This window comes from Amblyraja radiata, chromosome 19 (genome assembly GCF_010909765.2).
Source record: "Amblyraja radiata isolate CabotCenter1 chromosome 19, sAmbRad1.1.pri, whole genome shotgun sequence".
NCBI lineage: Eukaryota > Metazoa > Chordata > Chondrichthyes > Rajiformes > Rajidae > Amblyraja > Amblyraja radiata.
Genome location: NC_045974.1, coordinates 35,700,799 through 35,723,845, shown reverse-complemented (window position 1 = coordinate 35,723,845; position 23,047 = coordinate 35,700,799). Strand labels below are relative to the sequence as shown.

The 23,047-nt window shown below is 39.1% G+C and overlaps 1 protein-coding gene across 1 annotated transcript; it reads left to right on the top strand.

The window, feature by feature from the left end:
- Positions 1-636: 636 nt before the first annotated feature.
- gns (glucosamine (N-acetyl)-6-sulfatase) lies at positions 637-22,467 on the top strand. The gene is made up of 14 exons (XM_033038227.1): positions 637-1,027; positions 1,485-1,544; positions 1,843-2,049; positions 4,091-4,156; positions 4,465-4,563; positions 8,169-8,336; positions 8,770-8,852; positions 8,951-9,069; positions 10,048-10,151; positions 12,180-12,281; positions 13,294-13,401; positions 15,416-15,526; positions 16,913-17,073; positions 20,304-22,467. Exons 1-14 carry the CDS (start codon positions 890-892, stop codon positions 20,374-20,376), a joined length of 1,599 nt encoding a protein of 532 aa, XP_032894118.1. The 5' UTR covers positions 637-889; the 3' UTR covers positions 20,377-22,467.
- The last annotated feature ends 580 nt before the right edge of the window (positions 22,468-23,047 follow it).

Sequence of the window (23,047 nt, the reverse complement as noted above, 5' to 3'; positions counted from 1 at the left end):
CACATTCCTCACTGCGAAAAAAAGTTCAAATCTCTTCCCTTCATTGTTCTCCCGCGGTCGGGGGCCTCCGTTGACGGGGCGTTGTTGAAGTTGAAGTTCTTTCCTATACACACACACACATGTGTAAGAAAGAACTACAGACGCTGGTATAAATACTGAAGGGTCTCGACCCGAAACGTCGCCAATTCCTTCTCTCCAGAGATGCTGCCTCACTCGCTGAGTTACTCCAGCATTTTGTGTCTACCTACACACACACACACATATATACATATACACAGACATGAATATACACACACATACAAACGTATATACACGCACATTTACGAATATCTTTATAATATATTAATCTAAGGACTTTTTAGATATTGTTAACGACTTCCCTTCCTTACGTGCGGATTAATATTTCACAACCTTTAACTTTCCTCGGTCAACCAAGCTTTTTGCTCATCAACAATTCCAAAAATCAATTACCTTCTATATTTACAAAAGGTGACTCTGGGATAGTCATTGGTTTGGGGGCAGTTGTGTAACATTGCTTCATATCTCGCTGGAACGAAGGAATTGTTTCGCTTTCCGGCAGGGGAGGTTGCAATTACAACGAACGCCACTGACAAGTTTTTATTTAAATTGAATTGTCAACTAAATGAACCCAGTGCCACACTATTACAGCCCACTGGTGTATGCTTAAAAGTAAAAAAAAAAAAACCTTGAGGAAATTAAACGTTCCGCTCGTTGTTGTTGCCCTATGAGAGGTCTGGCCAGGCGCTGGTGATCAGCTGATGATATTTTCCCGGTGTGGGGGCGTATGTGACTGGTGAATCGCTGAACTGCGCAGCGCTGAGTCTACGGTGGGAGCAGAGCGGAGTGGAGCGGAGCGGAGCACAGCACGATGGCTGCACTATCCCCGACATACACTGCCCTTACTCTCCTGCTTCTCTACGTCGCCGCTTTCACCCTGGTCAGCTCGAAGAAACCCAACGTGGTGTTGATCCTGACCGACGACCAGGATGTTGTCCTGGGGGGAATGGTGAGTCCAGGGTAGAGAGCGAGCCCGGGCTAAGGGACAAGAGAGAGTGCTTTAAAGTAGCAGCGCTCTCTCTCTCAAAGTAAGCTGGCGACCGTGTTCAGGGGCCTGCTGGTGTTGTCATAACGTTCAGGCCTGCTGGCAGTGTAGGCCGGAATTAAAAATACATTTGAAAATGTGTAGATTCTGTAAATTATATAAACACACGGCAGCTTTGACACGAGTCGTTAATTCTGTTTCAACTAACACTGATGCTGCTGTCCTGAAGATTATTTCCAGCATTTTCTGATCTCATTAAAGATGTGTGTGGTTGATCATTTGAAACTAACCATATATTATAATCCCTGCAAGTGTTGCTTGTGACTAATGTCCTAATTTGAGACTCTACCTCTTTACATTGCCATTTTAATTGTAGAATGTTTTAAGTATACTCCAGTTTGAATATTTATCACCTTTACAGACACCATTGAAGAAAACAAGGAAACTTGTGGGAGACCTTGGAATAACCTTTACTAATGTGGTGAGTTGATTTTAAAATAATGATTTAACGTGTAATTTGTGCAGTGGTCTGCTTTCTGTGTTGATATATAATTTAAAAATATTGATTTACATTTCTGATGTTTTTTTTCTCTTAATCAGCAGATTACACAGTGACTAACTATTGTTTTAAAATATTGTATCTCCTGTTAATTTTGTTTCAATGTCGGTAGTATAACGTTGGCAATAGATAATATCAAAAGCTTAAATATATATTACCAAAGACTGCAATTGTACACTTATCACTGTCTATTTTCTTATATGCGTTTGTGTTTATGCAGTATGTGGCCAGCCCATTGTGTTGCCCAAGTAGATCCAGTATCCTGACTGGGAAGTACCCACACAATCATCGAGTATTTAATAATACACTGGAAGGAAACTGCAGTAGTATAGCATGGCAGAAAACACAAGAGCCAAACACCTTCCCAGCCATCCTCCATAATCATTGTGGATATCGAACATTTTTTGCAGGAAAATATTTGAATGAGGTAATGTTTAATTTTTGTGTGATTGCAATTTTATTGACCCTGATTAACAAAACAAAGTGCAAGTTTGCTGTTTTGTACTTGGTGTTTAATATGTAATCGTATTCTGTTTGAGACTCCATGGATTACTTTGAGTGCCACTTGCAAGCTCAGGGTGGGCTTTTCAAAAGATATTCAGCAGTTTTCTAACTATTCCTTCAAAAGTGGAAGGTGAAGTAGTAAAATACTGGGGTGCACAAAAAATAAATCTGATCTATAACAGTTAAGATTTTAAACTTTTTACTTCTGTATTTAGGAATGCTGATTGGCACTAGAGATTTTTCCAGTATTTTGTGGCTTTTCTATTTGTGATTGAAATTTGAGATTGTGCTGACGATTAACATAAACAGTTGGAGTAACTCGGATTGTGCTTTAGTTTATGGAGGTATTCACACCAAATAGTGTGGCATAATTAATGAATTAAAAAATAAAGAACAATATGATTCCCTGATGCTAGCAATATATTTTCAGAACATTTAATCATAGGACAGTTTGTTTCTTTTTTGCTGTCCTTGCCATGTTTCTATTTGTTTTGATGAGATATGATGAAGCTCCAAAAATAGAACAGTTGCATGTTAATGTTAACTTTTATCAGATAGCCGTGTGGCAAGTCAGGAAAGAATTTGGATGATTTCTGTTACAATGAACAACTAACTGCTGATTATGCTCTTTAACTATGCAGTTATGCTTGAACTCCTTATCTGCACTTTTACCCTATTGTTAATTTCTTTTCAATGCCACCACATTTCAATGATAAGATAGACACAAAATGCTGTCATAGCCAGCAAGACAGGCAGCATCTCTGGAGAGAAGGAATGGGTGATGTTTCAGGTTGAGACCCTTCTTCAGACTGAGACTACAGGGAAAAGTTGGACAAATCCAGATTTTTGTTTTTCCTTTGGAATGTCAGTTTTATTTTATTTTTAATTCTTTATTTCGAACAGAATAAAAAGCAAGTGTGAAACAGCATACAAAAAACAAAACAAGAATATTTATATAGTGTCATAAACAATATCTATAAATAAATGAAATCATATGTGTCTGAAAAGGAGCAGGAAGAAGACAAAGCTTATTAATTCCCACCCCTTATTCAACTGGTTATAATTATCTTACACAAATTTAGCAGCTATATGTACACCAGCAGCTATATGTACCCCCAAATTATTTACATTTATACACTAATCAAATATTTACAGCCATACAAAAAAGAGAAAAAAAAAGAAAAGAAAAAACCCTCATATACTATACAGTATCTCTTAGTCATATATACAACCCATCACCCTATAATCACCCTTCCCAATACAATCAGTATAACAAATATCCCACTCACAATCACCTATCCTCATCCCAGTATCCTTTTTTTTAAAAAGTGTGTTTGTACATCTCTTTAAACTGAATTATGTTTGTGCTAAGTTTTATCTCCTGTTCCAGACCATTCCACAAATTCACCCCACAGATTGCTATGCACATACTTTTAAGAGTTGTTCTGACATTGAGTTTTTTTTTTAAAATCTCCTTTCCATCAAGGTTGATGAAAGACCTGATAGAAGTATATAGAATTGTGAGAGGTGTAGATGGTCAGAACCCATTTCCCAGGATGGAAATATTAAATACTGGAGGGCAAACCTTTAAGATGAGAGGGGCAAAATTTAACAGATTTGTGGGGCAAGTATTTTTTTTTTTTTTTTTAAGAAGGTGGTGAGTGCCTGGAATGCGCTGCCGGGGGTGATGGAACCTTGATACGTTAGTAGCATTTGAGATACTTAGAAAGGCACATGGATGTGCAATAAATGGAGAGAGATGAATTATGTGCAGGTGGGTAAGTGGCAACCTATTCGGTACGGACATGGTCGGCCAAAGGGCCTGTTCCTGTGCTGTACGTTTCTATGTTCCTTGTCTTCTATTGTGCATTTTCTGGCAAAAGTATTAATTGCACTGCAAATAAAATTGTACTTTAAGTATTTCAGAACCAACGATGATACATTGTGCACTGCTTTCTCCACAGTACGGATCCAAGTCTGCAGGTGGAGTTGAACATGTTCCACCAGGTTGGGATTACTGGCATGCTCTGGTAGGTGCTTGGAATGAGTTTGCATTTATCCTCAAAACACCTGCTTGAATGTGTAATTTTCATAAGCCTGTAAACTAACCATATGGGGAATTTTGAAGAAATTGGATTCCAAATGAGGTTCAGTAATAATAGCAGGCTGGATACTAATCGGATGAGAAATGTGTTCAATAAACTTCACAAGAAATGAGAACATGTATTATTTTCAATTAACTTCCTTTGGCTATTTTGGTGATTTATTAATGTACAAGTTTGGTAGGGGGATAATGTTTGAGTGTCATCCCAAAGCTGACTGTTATTTTTGTTTTCAGGTGCAGAATTCTAAATATTACAACTACTCGCTTTCTGTCAATGGAAAACTACAGCATCATGGGCAGAACTATAGTCAAGATTACCTAACTGATTTACTGGTAAGTCTCATCTCCATTTGTTTTGCTAATAGAGAATGCAGTACAAACTATTTAAGCAGTGACCACCAGTTTCCTGATGAGGTCAGTAGCATGCCACTCGCTCTTCTCCCCTCTCCCATCAGGTAAGAGTTACAGAAGTTTGGAACACAAACAGCCAGATTCAGGGACAGTTTCTTCCCAGTTATCAGGCAACTAAACCGTCCCTCACAAGTGAGCGTGCAGTCCTGACCTCATTTACTTCATTGGAGACCTTTGAGCTATCTTTAATGGGACTTTATTTGACTTTATCTTGCATCTTTTATCTGTACACTGTGGACGGCTTGTTTGTAATTGTGCATAGTTTTTCTTTGACTGGATAGCACGCAGCAAAAAGCTTTTCTCCGTGCCTTGGTATACGTGATAATAATAAACTAAACTAAGCAAATGCACTTCAGCAGCTGGGTTTAGGGTAATGATTGTCACACGTACTGAGGTACAGTGAAAAGCTTTGTCACTGTATCAGACATACCATACATAAATACAGTGTAGGAAAGAACTGCTGATGCTGGTTTAAATCGAAGGTAGACACAATGCTGAAGTAACTCAGCGGGACAGGCAGCATCTCTGGGGAGAAGGGATACGTGACGTTTCGGGTTGTGACCCTTCAGTCTGAACAAGGGTCTCGACCTGAAACGTCATCTCTGGGGAGAAGGGATACGTGACGTTTCGGGTTGTGACCCTTCAGTCTGAACAAGGGTCTCGACCTGAAACGTCACCCATTCTTTCTCTCCAGAGATGCTGCTTGTCCTGCTGAGTTACTCCAGCATTTTGTGTCTACCAATACATAAATACAATATTTATCATACATAAATACAATCAAGCGAAAGTAAAAAAATACCAAAAGGTGAAGATGCTGAGCGCAGAATATAGTCATTAGCATTATGGCGTTTTCGTTCCATAGACAAAGGGTGAATCTGACAGTATTCTAGCTTGTGGAAGGATAGTTCTGAAGAATGTTAAGAGGGGAGGACCAGAGTCTGGTGGTGCACTCTTTCAAACTTCTGCACCCTTTGCCTGACGGAAGCAGAGAAAGGCAGGACCAGTTTGGGGACAAGTCTTTGATTATTTTGGCTGTTTTTCTCAGGCAACCTTGAGTGTAGATGAGGCAATGGTGGAAAGTCTGATTTCTGAGTGAGACTGAGCCACATCTATAACTCTTGCAGTCCCAAACCAAACTGTGGTGCAACCCAACAGTGCTTTCTAGGGTGCATCTGCAGACGTTTGTAAGTCATTGGAGATGTGCCAAATTTCTTCCATCTCCCCAGGAAGTCGAGGTATTGACTGCTGCATTGTTGTGGTTTGTCCGTGACAATTTGTTAGTAATATTAATCCTAAGGAACCTGAAGCTCCCTCAACATTTTCCACTTTGGCGCTATTATTGCCAATTGTGGCATGTGTTCCAGCATGCTTCCCGAAATCAATAACTAGCTCATTCATCTTGCTGACAATGACGGAGAGGTTATTGTCCTTGAGTGAACTATTGTCATGTGGTTTGGTGGAAAGCTTCTGTCTTCCAATCCATTCCTGAGCAATCTGTAAAAAGATTTTTGGGGAACAATATTTCCCAGGGTCCATTGTGGTTCCGCCAGCTGTCAAAGATGGTTCCCTCACCCATGCTTCTTCCGTGTCAAAGTTCTGCTCTCACTCCCTCTCCCCAAGGTCTGAATTCTCCTGGTCCTCGCCTTTCACCCCACCAGCCACCACTTCAAACTCATCATCTGCCATTTCAGTCAGGTGATCCCATCACTAATCATACTTTTCTGTCTTTCGCAGAGACCACTCTCTGTCTCTCTTTGGTTCACTCATCCCTTCCCACCCAAACCATCCCATCCCCAGGTACTTTGCAACCACAGGAGATGTAATACCTGTTCTTGTATTCTCCCACCCCCCCTCCCTCCCCAACTCAATCCAGAACTCTTAAGTCCTTCCTGGTGAGACAGAGGTTTGACAAGCACCTTCTCTTACCTCATTTACTGCATCTAGTGTTCTCGATTTGGGCTCCTGTAAATTGGCGAGGCAAAGCACGGACTTGGCAACCTTGTCACTGAAAACATATGCTTGGTTCGCCAAGGCCTATTGGATCTCCTGGTTGCTAATCACTTCAACTCTCCTTCCCATTCTCACATGGGCCTTTCTACCCTCAATTGCCATAGAGGCCCCGTGAAAATTGGAGGAACAGGACTTTGTATTTCGCTTGGGTAGCTTACAACCCAGCAGTATGAATGCTCTCAAATATCAGGTAACCTCTACAAATGCCTCCGCTTCCGCCTCCCTCCACCATCTCTTCCTCCTGGCCCCACCCCCTTCCTCTGCTAAAAGTTCATTAACCAGTTCTGCAATTCCCAACTATCTATTCCTCAGGCACACACCATCTCAAGTCAACAATCAGCCTACGAGGAACCTCCATGCCCGAGGTCATCTGTTGCGAGCGCCCCCAAACCCCCCCCCCCCCCCCCCCCCCCCCCGGTGACCTGAAATATCACCTATCCATTTTCTCCACTGATGCTGCCTGACCCGCTGAGTTACTCCAGCATTTTGTGTGTTTTTATTTCCCAGTATCCAGTCTTTTCTTCAACAAGAAGAAACTGGTGTTAATGACCAGGCTTTCAGCGGGGTTAGTGGGTCCCAAGGTGCCATCCATCCAAACTAAGGACAAGTACAATGTAGTAAACATGATGACAACTACTTATACCCTGCAAAGCTCCAATAACAAAAAAAAGAATCTGGTTATTGATTTAGATGCCACCTGGGGGAGATCTGCTCTGGTTGATCTATGTTTGTTGAGCGGCCTTTTAATTTTGCATACTGTATTGGAAAGGGAGGTAACTTTAGCCATGCTTCACTTCCTCTGAGATATTGCTAGACTGATATCCTGGAACGTTACATCTGAGAGAGCTGGGATTCATTATCGTAGTTGGAGCTCCAGTTTTTGACAAGCTGAACAGGAATATAGTTAATTACTATTCATACTTAAATATTTCCCAATCGGGTGTATTTACATTTTTTTATTTTAAATTGAGCCTAGAACTTGGTGTTTCTTCCATTTCCCTTTCCATGTGAATGTTCAGATGCTCCACATTCCTGAGGCAGAGATAGATAGATTCTTGATTAGTACAGGTGTCGGAGGTTATGGGGAGAAGGCAGGAGAAAGGCGTTGGGACAGAGAGATGGATCAGCCTTGATTGAATGGCAGAATAGACTTGATGGGCCGAATGGCCTAATTCTACTATTCCTTATGACTTTGACTATCCTGACTGCTTTGCATCTTGTGCCTTGTGTATTTTGCGAGATCAACACTGACATTGTTCAAGAATGAATTGCAAGTCTAATTAGATATGGTCTCTTCAATACACTAAGATCCACTCAAATGGTAAATCAGCGCACAGAGTCTGTATGATAATTAAACTCGAGTAATTGGAGAGATTTTAACTAAATTTCATCGCGTGGTGTAATGAACTGAGTGTATGGTGTGTATTTATGTATTGCTTTGTGTTTACATACAGTGACGTTGTTTTACAATTTTTCGGCTGGCGCACTTTAATTTATGCACTTTTTTAATTTGGTAGTCAAATATTTCATTGGACTTTTTGGACTACAGACCCAAGTATGCACCTTTCTTCATGATGATCTCCACTCCAGCACCACACTCTCCTTGGACTCCTGCCCCACAATATGAAAAAAGTTTTTTGAATGTTAAAGCACCAAGAAACACTAACTTCAATATACATGGAAAGGTAACACATATTGAATAGTGGATTTTGTCGTGAAATTGGCATTTTTAGCTGTACACGTGACTCGCTTTAATTTCTTGCATCATATTAACTGTCAAGCCAGTTGTCTAGTTTCTAGTGTGGGTGGTAAATTAATGATGTTATATTGATGTTGCTATCTGCTTTCTGCAATGTGAGCAAAGCATGGCCTGAAGGGAAGACATTGGCTTTGGATGTGTTTCTGTGGAGATAGCTAAAGCATATCTTTAATGGAACATCCCATAAAAGCTTAGTTGTGCATTCATTTTGCAGTATTAGGGCAAATGAGAAGGTAAATGTTTCAATTTATGGGTGACTGCACATCAAAATATTGGTCTATCAATTCTGTATTTAACTATGAATCTTTCCTAAAGAGTAGTCCTATCTTAATTATTTAGTTATTTTGAACTCTTCACAGGACAAACATTGGCTAATCAGGCAAGCAAAGACTCCCATGGCCAATTCTTCAATCAATTTTCTGGATAACGCTTTTCGGAAAAGGTATAGTTCCTTTGCTCGCTTTTATTTCTTTAATTTTAAAAGATTTGCAAATGAATTCCTAATTCCAGGTGATTTTTGTTTTTTTTTGCCCACTTTAGATGGCAGACATTGTTGTCAGTGGATGATCTCGTGGAAAAAGTAGTAAAGAAGCTGGATGCAGTCAAAGAGTTGGATAACACCTATATTTTCTTTACATCTGATAATGGCTATCATACAGGTAAAAAAATCTGAGCTTTGTTGTGGAGTCCTCTTGCACAATGAGATTCCATGCCCAATATGTACTTCCTTGTACTGTGCATCATTGAATGGGAGACTGATGGAAAAAGTCTGTCACTGTTTTAGGACAAAGTATGTATGATACTGATCGGTGAGTCTTTCTTGCAGTGGAACTTTACATGTAGGATAACATTGACGCTAAGAAATTTTAAAGCGGTCCCTGTGACTGTGTGGGTTTCTTCTGGGTGCTCTGATTTCTTCCCACATCCCAAAGACGTGCGGGTTTGTAGAGTGGATGTGAAAGTGGGATAACACAGAGCTAGTGTGAACGGGTGATTGATTGTCGGCATGGGCTCAGTGAGACAAAGGGTCTATTTTCATGCTATATCTCTAAACTAAAGTTTTGGATAACAATATGCACTATTGCAACTGAAGTAGGTAGAATTCTGCATTATGGCTGGGTGTTAAATGTGTTCAAATAGGCTTCTCCATCTTTATTTAAAACTTCTGCTGTAATATTTGTGAGAACTACAATTATAATTTGTCTGAAGAATGGTCCCAACCCATAACGTCACATAGCCATGTCCTCCAGAAATGCTGTCTGACCCACTGAGATACTCCAGCACTTTGTGTCCTTTCTAAACCAGCATCTGCAGTTGCTTAGGTCTATAACGTGATATCATTTATCAGTGACATCCCAGAACTGCTGCTTGTAAATAATACAACACTGAGACAGCATTTCTTCATTCTGTGCCAAAGGAAACTTTGGTGAGTAAAATGAATCTTTAATTAAAAGCAGACGGGCAATATCTGCATGAGAGAAATATTAAGAAGTTGATGACTGCAACAGAACAGGTTTATTTTGGAGTGTTTATTTGCAGAAAATAAGCTATATATAAATATATATTTATGAAATGAATCGATCTAGATTTAATGGCATTTTCTGCTACCTTAACAGCCTGTTTTGTATCAATTTTAGGTCAATTTTCTTTGCCAATTGACAAACGACAGCTATATGAATTTGATATTAAAGTTCCATTGCTTGTGCGTGGACCTGGAATCAAATCTAATACTAGTAATAAGGTATGTGATGCACACTGATTATAAAAATTTAAAAAAAACTTGTGACAGAATGAATGAGATGTTATATTTCAGTCTCGTCATCTCCACAATGCTTAAAAAAACAAACAAAACAAAGTATGAATTCACTGCCAGTGATTATTTTGTAGTGAAGAAATTTTTTCTGACAGCAGTCTTCGGAGGAGTGACTTAATTTATAGGGTCAGAATGTCTAACTTGTCATCTATCTTTTTTATTTTTTTTATTTTTTACTTGACATGGACTGTTTGGCAAACACTTGTCAATTTATGTTGGTCAGCAGACCCTCCATGGCAAATAACACTGCATGGTGGTTTCATTGTATGTAGGATGATCATGGCCTCATCTGTGCTGATGATACCAGCATTAAAGGCTATCCACACTCCCTGCTCTCCAACCTTGCAAGCAATGCCCAACATCTAGATTCCTTTTTGTTATCCAAGAATGTGGGAACAAATAGATACAAGAGTTATATGTGGCATAGACTTTTGTTTTAATTATGGTCTTGTCATTGGTGTTCAGATTCATTTGCAATAAATGTATTCAATAATTCAAACTTTAGTGCTGCTGTGGCAAGAAAGCAATGTACTGATTCATGTAAAATTGCAGAATATGCCAAAAGTATTTTTCTACAAATTGTAACCGTGATGTTCATAATTAATTTGACAAACAAAAAGGCCAATTTGTTGTTGCAAACCAAAGAGCAAAAACATCCTTTCACCCAGTAGAACCACACAATATTATTGACTTCAGTATTAAATGGTGAGGTGGCTTCTCTATCTCCACTTTGTGAGATGAGGGTCTTTTAAGGAGAGTTCAGATGAGGACAAGATCCTTGAGTTGAAAACAATTTGTATTCAAGCAACAGGTTTCTTGAGCTGCAACTATCTTATACCCGTCCAAATAGTTTTTAATAAATACTTCAAATGATCTAAACAAAAAAAGACACTTTCTGGATCATATGCCCATCCACACTGATTTATTTATTTTTGTCAGAGGATCCCCCTGCCCCTCATTTTATGGTCTCCTGGTGAACGGCTTCTGTTAAATGGAGAGCATACAATACACATGTAGCATGTTGAAAGACCTTCCATCCAATAAGCAGACAAACATACATGATATTTATTGGCCAGCGGGGAAATGACAATTAATTTACCATGATTGTATGCATCATTAGACAATTCCTTTATGCACAACTCTAAAGTACAAGTAGATATGGCCCATCTGACTTTCTACTATTTGCTGCATCTTGTGAAATGGCAAATTACATTGTTACTTGATGGAAGCTGTTTGAAATGATGTCCATTAAATTAACAGGTGTCAACATTCTATGTTTCTGTGTGCCTATCTTCTCCCTCGTTTAGAAGTGCTGTCCATCTACAAATGGATGGCTGAACCTGAGACCTCACTCTTTCCCAGGATCTCATTAAACCAGAGGTTCCCATACTGTGGTCCATGTGGGCTGAAAAATCCTGACTAAATTCAAATCGCTGATGGCAAAAGTAATTGACTGGTACAGAGTTTAGGAGTTTTCCAATGCCTTGTGATGTGGCGGCCGTTTGATCAGTGATCAACACCAATCTAACCACCTTCCAGCAGGAATGTAATGTAAATGGGAGCAGTTACAGCTGTAGGTGGGCTGCTCGGGACCACTATTTCAACAATCCCACTTCACTTTTGAACCGAGCAACTTGTTCAATCTGCAAACAACTGTGAATATTGCAGAGATTATAATTAGGATCCTCTGTTCAATGAAACCAATATACCTGTTTAAATACATGGAGCTAACTTTTATTTTGAATAATTCATCTAAAGTTTTGTGTTCTGCATTTAATCACAAGATGTTATTTTTCATGGTTCTAAATTCCGACTTTATCATATTCTGCTGATTTGTGTGCTACTGATAAGCTCTGAATTTAACAGCCAGTTCTCAGTTGTTTGCTCTTCAACTTACATTTTTTTAAGTTGGAAAGATTGTGGCAAAACTCTAAATCAAGATATTTTTTCCATCAGATGCTTGTAGCAAATATTGATTTGGCTCCCACTATATTGGATATCGCTGGCTATGATATTAACAAGACTAGGATGGATGGCATGTCTCTCATGCCTCTGCTGGTAGGTTTGACTAACTATTTATAGCTGCTTGTTTTCATGTATTATGTACTTGCATGGCTAATTCTTCAGTATCTGAACTACTATTTTCCTCTTTGGTGACCGTCTGACTTTCCTTGATCGGACTTTGCTGGCTTTACCTTGCACTAAATGTTATTCCCTTGTGTATCTATACATTGTAAATGGCTCTATTGCAAACATGTCCTCAAACCAATCCTCAGGAACTACTCCAGAATCTAAAGAGTTTTGAAAAATTATCACTAATGCATCCACTATTTCTGGGGCTACTTGGATAGACTTGGCTTGTACTCGCTAGAATTTAGAAGATTGAGGGGGGATCTTATAGAAACTTACAAAATTCTTAAGGGGTTGGACAGGCTAGATGCAGGAAGATTGTTCCCGATGTTGGGGAAGTCCAGAACAAGGGGTCACAGTTTAAGGATAAGGGGGAAATCTTTTAGGACCGAGATGAGGAAAACATTTTTCACACAGAGTGGTGAATCTCTGGAATTCTCTGCCACAGAAGGTAGTTGAGGGCAGTTCATTGGCTATATTTAAGAGGGACTTAGATGTGGCCCTTGTGGCTAAAGGGATCAGGGGGTATGGAGATAAGGCAGGTACAGGATACTGAGTTGGATGATCAGCCATGATCATATTGAATGGCGGTGCAGGCTCGAAGGGCCGAATGGCCTACTCCTGCACCTATTTTCTATGTTTCTATGTGCTGTTTTTCCACTGATTGGATAGCACACAACAAAAGCTTTTTACTGTATCTCGGCACACATGACAATAAACTAAACAAACTGATTACAATTAATAAGTTTGTAACTCCTGTGAAATAACTGATTTCATCAGCTGTTAGTTGATTTGTTTTATTTTGGCTACAAATATTGAATGATAAAGTAGGATGATAATAAACCTAGACTTGATAAGCATGAAACATTTTGGGTTTTATATCTGTATTTGCTTGCAATATATCTAAACCCCTAACTTTGACTAACTTTCCATTCATCAGAATAAGGTGGCAAATGTGACATGGAGGACTGACCTCCTTGTGGAGTATCAAGGAGAGGGACAGAATAAAAGTGATCCAACCTGCCCCTTGTTAGGGCCTGGGGTGACCGTAAGTTCCTTGTTTTTGACACTGTTATTAGTAGGGAATTGCATTACACATGGTTTAAACATGTCTAGTTGCAGTTACTAAACTGTATATTCAAGACAGTTTGTGCTTTGCTGCAATTTTCTCCATAGTGTATTTGCATGATGCGTACATCGGCATGTCCCCAACAACTCTCCCAACTTCTACAGATGCACTGTAGAAAGCATTTTATCAGGACGAGTCTCATCCTGGCCATTCCCTCTTCTCCCCTCTCCCATCGAGCAAAAGGTATAGAAGTGTGAAAACGTACGCCATCAGATCCAGGGACAGTTTCTTCCCAGCTGTTATCAGGCAACTGGATCTGGATGTAGTGCGCTGAAAAGCTCTAGGTAGAGCATCACTCAGCACTGGAAGTTGGACAATTTTATACTGGACAAAGTTTACATTTACCAAGCCAATTAACCTACAAACCTAAACGTATTTGGAGTGTGGGAGGAAACTGAAGATCATGGAGAAAACTCACGGGGAGAACGTACAAACTCCATACAGACAGCATCCGTAGTCTGGATCAAACCCGGGTCTCTGGTGCTGCATTTTGCTGTAAGGCAGCAACTCTACCGCTGCGCCACTGTGACTGAACTGAACCATCCTGCCACAAATAGAGAGCAGTCCTGAACTACTATCTCCCTCATTGGAGACGCTCCGACTATCTTTGATCGGACAAACCTCAGCGCTGATGAAAATGGAACCATGTGCTAGGAGAGCTGCTGAATTTCCCCTGCTGTTTAAACATTCAAAATGAGAATTTAATGGTAATTCTTGTGTATGTCTCATTCAAATATGAGAGGCTGTTTTGATCTTGTTGCTGAAGCAATAGCAATGCCATATCTCCATTTACAAACTACATCTTCCATTTTAGACATCGGGAGTTGATTTGTTAACTTCAGCATCGGCCTGTGTGATTGTGTTCTTTCATGTCGCTTAGGAATATATTTCTCATGGAATAACTTTTGAAACAGTTGCCGAATCCAGCAGGATTTTAGTGATTTGTGTTTACCTTTTCTGGCTGTATGACTCCCAACATCCTCGTGATCAAAGGCCTTTTCCACTGTTTCCCATTGTCTGCTCATCAGAGACATCCAAGTGTATTTGTGTGCCAGTTATGATTGGCATAGGCTGAGGGGGGAGGTAAGAGACTTAACAGACAGTGGGTGATGGTTAAATGAGGCTAAGGTGAGTGCAATTACAATAGGTATATCTTGAGTGCATGAGCCAAACTGGGGGCAAATGGGACTAGCTCTATTAGATATCTTCATTATGGATGAATTGAGCTGAAGGTCTGACCAATGCTAGATAACTCTGACTCCACAGCTGCATACTTCCATAACAATCCTAGGTTTAATGTCAAATCCAGATGCAGCTGCATTGGACCTCAAATGCCCCGAACGTCTGCACTGCTGTGTGCATGTCGGGTCACAAGGAATGCATTTATGTGTGTGCTGGAACTAGCAGAGAGAGCCATCACTGCCTAGCCATCAGTATCATGTGGCCTATTCAATTCCAATAAATTCTATAAAAATATTTTCAAAGGTGCATTTCCAAACCTGAAAGGAGCCTGTGATTTGATGATAACACTGAGAAAACTTCCTAAGGATATTTATGATGTATGCAAGTAACTTCAGCTGCCCCCGTTGGCTTTCCTGGGGATTGTTTGCAATCCTCAAATCCTTTAAAAAGTAGTGCCTGTGATATTACGCATTTATTTGAATATAGTTGATGGTGCTAAGGAGCTTATATATTTTACCATGTGTGAACGAGTAAGGCTTGCTTTCTTCATATTCTTTTGGTGGCTGCTGGTGTAGACTGGTGTCGAAAACATTAAAGGGACGTTCATGAGTTTTTAGGGAGAGTAAGTTGTAGCACCACATGGAATTTATTAGGGAGCTAATTTGAACATGTTGGACCAATTGGCCATATTCTGTGTATGTATCATTCCATATCAGTATCTTGCCTCAATGTATCAAACCTTTTATTGCAGGACTGTTTCCCTGACTGTGTATGTGAAGATGCATATAATAACACCTATGCATGTGTGAGAACAATTGCAGGCTCAACTGACCTGCAGTATTGTGAATTTGATGATAATGAGGTGAGTGCAGTTGTGCTATGGAGAATTGTTTGCCCTTTTAATAAATGGTATTTTTTTCTCTTGTGGTTTGGCCATTTCAACTGCATAGGCCCAGTTGGGATTATTTCTGACATGCAACTGTAACACTAATTATTGCTTTGACATTTATCATTGTGGTTGAAATATAATCTACGGCAATTTCATTGGTGTTTATGGCTAGCTTTTGAAGATAAAGATTCTGCCCCCTGATGCCGTTTGTGGTTGCAGGCCAACTTCAGATTACTGGTCCTGATGAACATTTTCTTTCTCCCCACCTGAGTAAATCAAATGAAAAGCATTTACAGCAAGAAAGGAGTTGGAATTCTAATTGTACTTGATGAAACTACATGTTATATTCTATATGGTTCTGTGGGTCCCGAACCTTGGGAACATTTGTCCTTGTAGGACAACAAAAGCACACCCTTTGAATATTTCTAAAGCAGGGGTTGATATTAATATTAAGCAAGAGGTTGAAAAATTATTGGGAAGGGCAGAAATATTTAAATGTAATTCCAATCGGATCAACCATTTTCTTATTGAAATACTGCAGGTTTGAGGGGCTGAGTGGCCTGCCTATTTGTAACGTTTGTATCTGATTTGTAACGGGCAGTCTTGATCTGCTAAGACTTCCTATAATGAAGTAGCAATTGTTCTGCATTCAATTCTCAATTATTCAAAGTTTCTAATCTTACCTACTTACAGTAGCTGAAAGAGTGGTAGAATAAAAGGGTAAAAGGTGCCATGAAATGTAACCTAAATTTAACATGACTGGCTTTGAAGCATTGGATAGCAATGATTATGAAGGTAGAATTGGCATAACTGCACTAGTAAATTCAATCCTGTGTACTAAATTGAGTATCCTTTCAGATAAATCTGACTTGTTTTGCCTTAAAGTAGAAAATGCATTTGTTGTATTTTGGCTACCTGTCCTGTGGTTTGATAAACACCCATGAATTACCATTGCAGGATGCAGATGGTATGGGCAGGGATGATGGGTGGCAGGTAGTGAATGTGGATATGTTCATTATGTGCATTTGGAAAATGTCTACTAACATAATTATTACTAGGTTCTGGCATTACTCTGGCTAATTATTTAATCTACCTTTTTTATTTGAGCTGCAATTTATTGTCAGTGGCATGGAAGTTTCATGTGCCATTTGTCTAATTTTTAAAAAATGATTCTGAGGAAATAAGTTTTCATTAGTAGTTAATGAGATGTGGATAAAATGGAGACTTAAGGCAGTGATGTTTGCAGTGCATAGTTAACTACATTAGTAAGTGCAGCAACAATATTGGTAGTTGAACAGTTTTCATCACAGCAAGGAAAACCAAAAATTCCATGAACTGAAGTTTTCTTTTTGTATTTAGGTTTTTGTGGAAGTCTATAATCTAACATCTGATCCACACCAGATCAAGAACATAGCAAAGAGTATTGATCAAGAAATTCTTGAGAAGATGAACCATCGTCTAATGATGTTACAGTCTTGTTCTGGATCAACGTGCCATACGCCAGGGGTATATGACCCAAGGTAAAGCATGTTTATAATCACTAAGTGCACAACAATTGCTAATGCAACACTTCTGTTGCTCTCTTTATGCTGTCTTACCAATAATAAGTGAGAGGCAGTTACAGCTTCCTTTCTTTGTTTGCTGCTCTAGTTTATAATATCAACTAAGCATTTAAGTAGCATCGGTATGTAAATATAGTGCCCTCCATAATGTTTGGGCCAAAGACCCATCATTTATTTATTTGCCTCTGTACTCCACAATTTGAGATTTGTAATAGAAAAAATCACATGTGGTTAACGATTACATTGTCAGATTTTATTTAAGGTTATTTTTATACATTTTGGTTTCGCCATGTAGAAATTGCAGCAATGTTTATACAATCTCCCCCCCCCCCCCCCCCCCCCCCCCATTTCGGGGCACCATAATGTTTTGGACACAGCGATGTCGTGTAAATGAAAGTTTAGTATTTTGTTGCATATCCTTTACTTTCAATGACTGCCTGAAGTCTGCAATTCATGGACATCACCAGTTGCTGGGTGTCTTCTCTGGTGATGCCAGGCCAGTATTGCAGCCATCTTTAGCTTATGCTTGCTTTAGGGGCTAGTCCACTTCAGTTCTTTGCAGCATATAAAAGGCATTCTCAATGTGTAATTATGCTCCCAGAGTTTAAACACCCCCCCCACCCCCCCTTAGTCCAGTTCGGTAAAACACTGAGTCGAGAACTGGACCACTAAATTTTTATTTTATGAAACAATAACGAATTCCCTATACGATACCTAACCACACAGCGGGATCGATCCTTGTTTCTGCTTGTCGAAGCCCTTCAGCCTAGTGGAAGCAGATATTTCCAAAATATTAGTCCCAAGCGCTCCTCCAGAAGATGGACAACGAACCTCGTGGGGGTTACCTTTTATAGGTCATCGAACCCTGTGGGGCAGATCTACATGGGGGTGGTTGCCCTTACAAACCAATCACAGATATCGATTACATTAGGTGTTATTGACAGTTCACCAACCCAATTACAAAGCATCCCATTACAATGTTTCTACAGAAGCTTCTGGAAGGCAATCAAGTAATGCAACATTCTCCTGGGGAGTATGAGCAATTCAAACAAGGCTTCACACTTCAGCCAATCATCAAACAGTAACACAAACACCGTGCAACATTATTAACAGTATTTCCAATCCTTCAGCCAGCCAATCAAACTACTGCATCTGCAACACCTCTGGGTTTCTTCTGTAATGCCCTCATATATTTTAACAATAGAGAGGACATCTGGGCCTCACCTTATCTGATAGTTCAATCTAGGACCTAGACTTCCTGGCACTGATTTGCAGCTTTTACAGCTTACACAGAAATTGACCAAACATGTTCTGCAGATTCAATGATCCTCCATTTTATATATCTCTACTTTGGCCAATATTAACAAATTGGGTTCAGATTGGGTGAATGATGGCCACTCAAGAATTGACCATTTTTTAGCTTTGAAAAACTCATTTGTTGCTTTAGCAGTTTGTTTGGGATCATTGTCTTGCTGTAGAATGAACTGCCGGCCAATGAGTTTTGAGGCATTTGTTTGAGCTTGAGCAGATGGGATGTGTCTATACACTTCAGAATTCAATATACTACTACCATCAGCAGTTGTATCATCAATGAAGATAAGTGAGCCAGTACCTTCAGCAGCCATACATGCCCGGGCCATAACACCCCCACCACTGTTTCACAGATGAGGTGGTATGCTTTCGATCTTGAGCAGTTCCTTCTCTCCTCTATACTTTGCTCTTGCCATCACTCTGATATGTTAATCTTCATCTCATCTGTCCACAAGACCTTTTTCCAGAACTGTGGTTGCTCTTTTAAGTACTTCTTGCCAAACTTTAACCTGGCCATCCTATTTTTGCAGCTAACCAGTGGTTTGTATCTTGCAGTGTAGCCTCTGTATTTCTGTTCATGAAGGCTTCTGCGCACTGTGGTCATTGACAAATCCAAACATGACTCCTGAAGAGTGTTTCTGATCTGTCGGACAGGTGTTTGTGGATTTTGCTTTATTATAGAGAGAATTCTTCTGTCATCAGCTGTGGATGTCTTCCTTGGCCTGTCAGTCCCTTTGCGATTAGTAAGCTCACCAGTGCTCTTTCTTCGTAATGATGTTCCAAACAGTTGATTTTGGTAAGCCTTATGTTTGGCTCTAACAGTTTTATTCTTGTTTCTCAGTCTCATACTGGCTTCTTTGACTTTCATTGGCACAATTTTGGTCCTCGTGTTTTCCTCAGCAATAAAAGTTTCCAAAGGTGATGAAAAGACTGGAGGAAAGACTAGGTGCTGCAAGCTCTTTTATACCTGCATTAATGAGGCATTTAAACACACTTGAGCCATTACAAACACCTGTGAAGCCATGTGTCCCAAACATTATGGTGCGCTGATATGTGGGGAGGGGGGGCACTATATATATATAAACACAGCTGTAATTTCTACATGGTGAAACCAAAATGTATAAAAATACCCTTAAAAAAAATCTGACTGTGCACTTTAACCACATGTGTTTTTTTTCTATTACAAATCTCAAATTGTGGAGTAAATAAATGATAGGGTCTATGCCCCAAATAAATAAATGATGGGCCTTTGTCCCAAACATTATGGAGGGCCCTGTATATGTAATCTGAGAGTTAATCTGTTGCAGAATATAACTATTTTCCTGACTGTGCAGATAACTGCTTATCTTGACTGTCATAGTTTCATTAGATATTTACATCGTACATTCATGCTTTGAAAGTGGATGCAGTTTCCATGAGAAATTTTTCATTTTCCTACTGCCTCAATATCTACTTTTCTCGACAAATTTTCCATGAAACTATTCTGTATGAGTTCCATAGTGGCCTGCATTGCAAATGTCAGATTCTGCCCTCCCTTTTACATTGTGGATTTCCACTTTGCTACTTGATATGTTACAGTACCTGAAAGTAAACGTTCTTCACGATATTCCACTTTGGTCTAGCTCTTGTATTTTTCAGCGTAATTGCCAGTTTCCAACAAACTGAGACATTACAATTTTAATGGGCAAAAATAGCAGGTAAAACCTCTGAAAACAAACGCAGGCACACTAACTCTGCTGCTGTATTTGACTAAACTAAGAGGTGAAGGACCTTGTTCATCCATGTATGCTGAATGCTTTTTATGGTGCCTATCCTGGTAACATTAATGACACTTTGTTGGATCGTTATGCAATTTAACAAGGTATTTTGTATTTTAGGTACAGATTTGACCCAAGGCTAATGTTCCATCATGGACCCACTGCAACCAAGCTCTTCCATAAAATTGTATGAGGTCTGTTTGTTATTTATGATATGCACCTTCCTTTTCTGTGGGGTAGATCTAAATTGTGAGAAATTGTATTGTTTTTCTCCTCCTTTCCGATCACAGATTCATCCCCGTCCTCTGAAATATTACATAATGTTTAAAAAAGGCCCACTGGAAATGTAATTCAGGCATTTTTTTATACTGTTAGTTCTGTTGCAGCACCACCATTTATTTGCAAGAATTATTGTCTTTAATTTCAAGGAAAGAATGCACACATTTCTCATGAGATATGACCCAAATCAGACAGTTTAAGCTTCTGGGTTCCTTGCATGAATTGTTATCTGCCGGCTAGTAGCCACTGGCTCTCATCTGGTGGGTATTGTATGACGTTTCAAACTAAGTTCCTGTATCTGAACACCATAGCATGATCTTTGTGCTAATAGTTCAGTTTGCATGTAACTCCCGAACAAACTTCACTGTAAAGATAATGGAATAACCTATAAACAGCAGAAATTTGATGAGGGCTGTTCAGTTCCACTGTGCTGGAATTTTCACTATGCTTGGAAGGAAAATAATTGATCAAACACTCAAATTTGGTTCCATGTTAGATTTATTCTCTTTTTCATTCCCTGTCTCAAAAGGGAACAGAATATTTTACTATGAAGAATAATGGGATTTTCTATTGACACTTGGGTCAGACTGGTGTGAAGCAAATTAATCTGAGTCTTTGTCTTTGTCTTTGAGTTCAAACACTCCAGTATTAAATGCTCTACAATGATATCATTTTGGGCACAATGGTACTATTTCTGTTCTACCCCAGCTGATTTTGTTTCTATTACCAACCAAAGGTCATAAACAGACTTGACCGCCACTGTTTCCAGGGCTACAAGATTTCTTAGTTTTTTTTTGGCTGCGACTATTCCTCTGACCTCCCCATTTCCTTGCATCCTTGAAAAGAAGTGATTTTGTTCCGTCACATTGGTATCTGTCAAGTTTATTTCCAATATGCGTTATTCATTATCAAAGGGGAAATGCGCCCTTAATTTTTCTATTATGCTTGATGTGCTTCAAGAGTATAATATCCATATGGTTCAGAATTCTGTCTTTAAAACCGGATTCCACAGGCATGAAATTATTACTTTCAAGTGACAGTTTAGATAAATTGCATTGAAGGATTTTGAGTCTCCCACTTCTGGATGATATCATACTTGCTGGATCTGTGTTCTTGCACATTTTCCTTCCCAGCTGAACATCAGGATCTGACTCGGTAGCTCATGATTGCTCACAAAATACAGCCAGAATCACAGCATTATCCACTAGCCATGTTATCTGCCACATGGCTATCAAAATGCCTTTGTCTATCAAGTGTTGGCATATTGTTCAGTTTTACACAAACTAACCACTTCATATTGTATCCTGCACTGTTGTATAAACTATCAGAATATCTTGTCTTTGTATTCAAGGATAAAATTATTACTTTGTTTTACATATTGTTGATTATTCCAACTGTGTTGTGCAAGGCTTTGCTTGATAGTTATATGGTTAAAAGAGCATACTAAAATTCTGAGTGGTATGCTGAAGCAATGTAAATTATCTGAAGGGCAAACAAACTGCAACTAAGCTGTGTTTTTTTTCACTGGCATAAATGGTTAGTATATAATTGATACAATGCATCTAGGGTAGAAGCCTAAGTTTAACGCGCACTAGTGAAGAAGTTTAATGAGCAATGCTTGATGACTAAGGTCTGCCTTTTGCCTGGTGTATTTGTTAAACCTTCAGCAAGTAATCGTGCACATTTGATTTGCCATTGAATGCAGGGGCTCAAAAAAACTTTGCACATCATTATTGCATTACTGATTACAAATCCTGTATTTTCAGTCTGAAACTGTTTTCACTTTTTTTAAACAAGTAAATTATGCACTTTGGATAACCATTTGTATAAACAATATTATTAGGAGGGTTCAGATTTGAGGCACTTGTATGGTGGATTTTTGAATTGAGATCATGCCTTTTCCAAAGATGATTTAAGTGCCCTTGACTGTATTTTTGAGATTGTGTATATATGATGGCTTAATTTAAACCTTGCACTTATTTAATAAACTACTTTACAATTTGAAGTTTGAGTCTTTCAATCTTGCCACACACCCACTTGCACCACTAACAATAAACAATGTAGAGTCTTAATGTTGGCATCATCCAATAGAAAGATTGTGCCTCTTTTCAAGTTGAGAATATTGTTATTTCTGCATTCTTGGAGGTAGCTCCCAGAATGAAATGATGCCAAATATGGCAGCTATGCATGTAATGTTGTTAATTCTGATGATATGTATGTTGCCCTTTCCAATACCTATGTACCATAAGCCTGACATGCCCGACACATTTTTGTGTCGGGCATTTATTTTGTTACCTTCCTGCTGAAAAGTAATAGGCTTCAGTTGGAAATCTGCTTTGAAATGGATTTAAAAAATGAACCCACTTCAGAAGGTTGATTCCCAATATTAATGAACAAATTTCCAATGTTAATGAGATTTGTCTAGCTATTATTGCATTTGGAATATTAAAATTACCACATAAAAAAAAAAAAATATCTGACCTTATTCAGATATTATTGGAATATTCTTTCAGTTTTAAATGCAAATTTGAAGTTTCCCTTAATGTTGAAAATGCACTGATCTATGAGGATTTCTCAACATTCCC